This window comes from Bubalus kerabau, chromosome 15, assembly GCF_029407905.1.
Source record: "Bubalus kerabau isolate K-KA32 ecotype Philippines breed swamp buffalo chromosome 15, PCC_UOA_SB_1v2, whole genome shotgun sequence".
Lineage (NCBI taxonomy): Eukaryota > Metazoa > Chordata > Mammalia > Artiodactyla > Bovidae > Bubalus > Bubalus kerabau.
Genome location: NC_073638.1, coordinates 82,697,197 through 82,700,276, shown reverse-complemented (window position 1 = coordinate 82,700,276; position 3,080 = coordinate 82,697,197). Strand labels below are relative to the sequence as shown.

The window sequence follows — 3,080 nt, the reverse complement described above, 5'->3', positions numbered from 1 at the left end:
ATACTCACCCCCTGCCTTGGAAGGCGAAGTCTTAACCACTGGACCATCAGAGACGTCCCTCCTCTCTGTGTATTTCACAATAAAAGGGTTTAAAAAGAAAAAATTAAATAAAAATAATTGGATCAATTTATTAAAAAAGGAAAAGAAGAAGTGATGAGAAAGAGAAGCATGTGGTTCTGACTGGAGGCAGAGAGCTTCCTCCACAAAAAACAGAAAGATACAAGGAACCCGGATCCTCGAATGCCTCTTGAGCAGACCCAACCACCAACATGGAGCACGTACCTCGGACTCTGGCAGTAAAGAGGAAGTCTCCTTCCTTCTTTAAGCTAATATCATTAGGAGTTTCTTGTCATAGCAGAAGTAGCATTTTACTTTAATACACAATCCATAACTTATAAGCAGAGTACATCATGAAAAACGTTGGGCTGGATGAAGCACAAGCTGGAATCAAGACTGCCGGGAGAAATATCAATAACCTCAGATATACAGATAACACCACCCTTTGGCAGAAAGCGAAGAACTAAAGAGCCTCTTAATGAAAGCGAAAGAGGAGGGTGAAAAAGTTGGCTTAAAACTCAGCATTCAGAAAACTAAGATCATGGCATCTGGTCCCATAACTTCATGGCAAATAGATGGGGAAACAATGGAAACAGTGAGGGACTTTATTTTGGGAGGCTCCAAAATCACTGCAGATGGTGACTGCAGCCATGAACTAAAAAGATGCTTACTCCTTGGAAGAAAAGTTATGACCAACTTAGACAGCATATTAAAAAGCAGAGACATTACTTTATCCACAGAGGTCCATGTAGTCAAAGTTTCGGTTTTTCCAGTAGTCATGTATAGAAGTGAGAGTTGGACTATAAAGAAAGCTGAGCACCAAAGAATTGATGCTTTTAAACTGTGGTGTTGGAGAAGACTCTCGAGAGTCCATTGGACAGCAAGGAGATCCAACCAGTCCATCCTAAAGGAAATCAGCCCTGAATATTCATTGGAAGGACTGATTCTGAAGCTGAAACTCAAATCCTTTGGCCACCTGATGCAAAGAACTGACTCACTGGAAAAGACCCTGATGCTGGGAAAGATTGAAGGCAGAAGGAGAAGGGGATGACAGAGGATGAGATGGTTGGATGGCATCACCAGCTCAATGGACATGAGTCTGAGTGAACTCTGGGAGTTGGTGATGGACAGGGAGGCCTGGCATGCTGCAGTTCATGGGGTAGCAAAGAGTCGGACACGACTGAGCAACTGAACTGAATTGAATCCATAACTCGTGCCTCCTAGGCCTCTGTTCCATTCCAGAGTCCTCACCACTCTCCTTATAAAAAGCTAGGCAAGGATCCTGCACCCCACCCAACACCTGCCCTCCTCACTGACCTTTCCAAGACCTGCAGGAGAAGGCTCTTCCCAGAGCTGCATTCACCTCTTGGTTTCGAAGGCTGTAGATGAGGGGGTTGAGCATGGGCGTGATGATGGCGTAGAAGACGGACACCACCTTGTTGAAGCTGATGGAAGAGGCCGCTCTGGTGCGGACGTACATGAAGAAGAGAGTGCCGTAGAAGAGGCTCACCACGGTCAGGTGGGCCGCGCAGGTGGAGAAGGCCTTTCTGCGCTCCGCAGCTGCGTGGATCCGAAGCAGCGTCCAGATGATGCGGCCATAGGATGCGGCAATGACCGCAGAGGAGGCCAGGAGCACGGCCAGGGAGACCAGGAGGTCTGCGGTCTCCTTCGGGGCGACATCCGAGCAGGCCAGGGCCAGCAGTGGCGAGGCATCGCAGAAGAAGTGGTCTATGACGTTGGGGCCACAAAACGTCAGTCGGGACATGAGGTAAACGGGCAACACGGGGGTGAGAAAGCCCCCCAGCCAACAGGCGGCTGCCAGGCGGACGCAGGTGCCCCAGGACACCAGGGCCGCGTACCGGAGAGGCAGGCAGATGGCCACGTAGCGGTCGTAGGCCATGGCGGCCAGCAGGAAGCACTCGGTGGCACCAAGGAAGGTGAAGACAAAAAGCTGGGTGAGGCAGCCTGCGTAGGAGATCCTCTGGCCTCCAGCCACCCCAAGGAAGCCCGCCAGCATCTTGGGCACCGTGACCGAAGTGTAGCCGATTTCAAGGCAGGACAAGTGCGTCAGGAAGAAATACATGGGCCTATGGAGGCGGTGGTCCAAGCCCACCAGCACGATGATGGCCAAGTTCTCCACCAGGGTGAGCAGGTACATGGTGAGGAAGAGTGAGAAAAGGAAGAGGCGCATCTCACGCACCTCAGCGAAGCCCACCAAGACAAACTCCGCCGTGTGGGTCTGGTTGGCGGTGTCGGGCTGCATAACTGAGGGTTCTCATAGCCTCGTAGATAAGGACAACTCAGGAGAAACTGAGATACTGGACTGAAGGATCTTTCACTTCTGGAGAGGAAAATAAATCAAGACGCTGCCCTGAACTCAAAAAAAGAAAGAAAGAAAGAAAGACAATGTATAGCCTGGGAGGGGTTCCAGAAATTTCAGGACAAAGTGAAAAGTGCTAGATGGAAATAAGACGGAATATTGATGGGGAGTGCATCCCGTCTTCAAGAATCAGGGAAGTCTTCCTGGAGGAAGGGCTGACTAAATTGGAACCTGAAAAATAAGCATAAGTTGGTGAGATAAAAGAGAAGACATAGAAAAAGGATAAAATCTCGGACTTCAGTGAGAACAACCTGCATCTGGGAAACTTCCAGTGGACATGATTTACTGTGGGAGTTAACAGCTCAGTTTCCCAGTTAAGCATTCCTGACTTCAAATACATAAGAACTCAGCTAACAGGGTTGAAAATTCAAATTAGATAATCCGTTTAAAGTATTTATCATGATTGGGTTAATAAATACTAGGGGTTCGTACCCTTCAAGTCCATTCATATTGGTGCAAATGGCAGATTTTCGTCCTTTTTTATGGCTGAAGACTGTTCCACTGTGTGTGTGGAACGCACATCATTCATCTGTTGGTGGACACTTAGAGTATCATGCTTAGTGCAATAAGTCAGAGAAAGAAAAATGCTGCATGTCATCACTTATATGTGGAATCAAAATGAAGCAAATGAATGAACACAACA

At 48.1% G+C, this 3,080-nt stretch overlaps 1 protein-coding gene across 1 annotated transcript; it reads right to left on the bottom strand.

Moving 5' to 3' along the window:
- Positions 1–1,366: 1,366 nt before the first annotated feature.
- LOC129628579 (olfactory receptor 6Q1) lies at positions 1,367–2,753 on the bottom strand. Its single transcript, XM_055548037.1, has 2 exons — positions 2,689–2,753; positions 1,367–2,608 (listed from the first exon to the last, which is right to left on the bottom strand). The coding sequence occupies exon 2, from the start codon at positions 2,318–2,320 to the stop codon at positions 1,367–1,369; it is 954 nt and encodes a 317-aa protein (XP_055404012.1). The 5' UTR covers positions 2,321–2,608; positions 2,689–2,753.
- Positions 2,754–3,080: the final 327 nt, after the last annotated feature.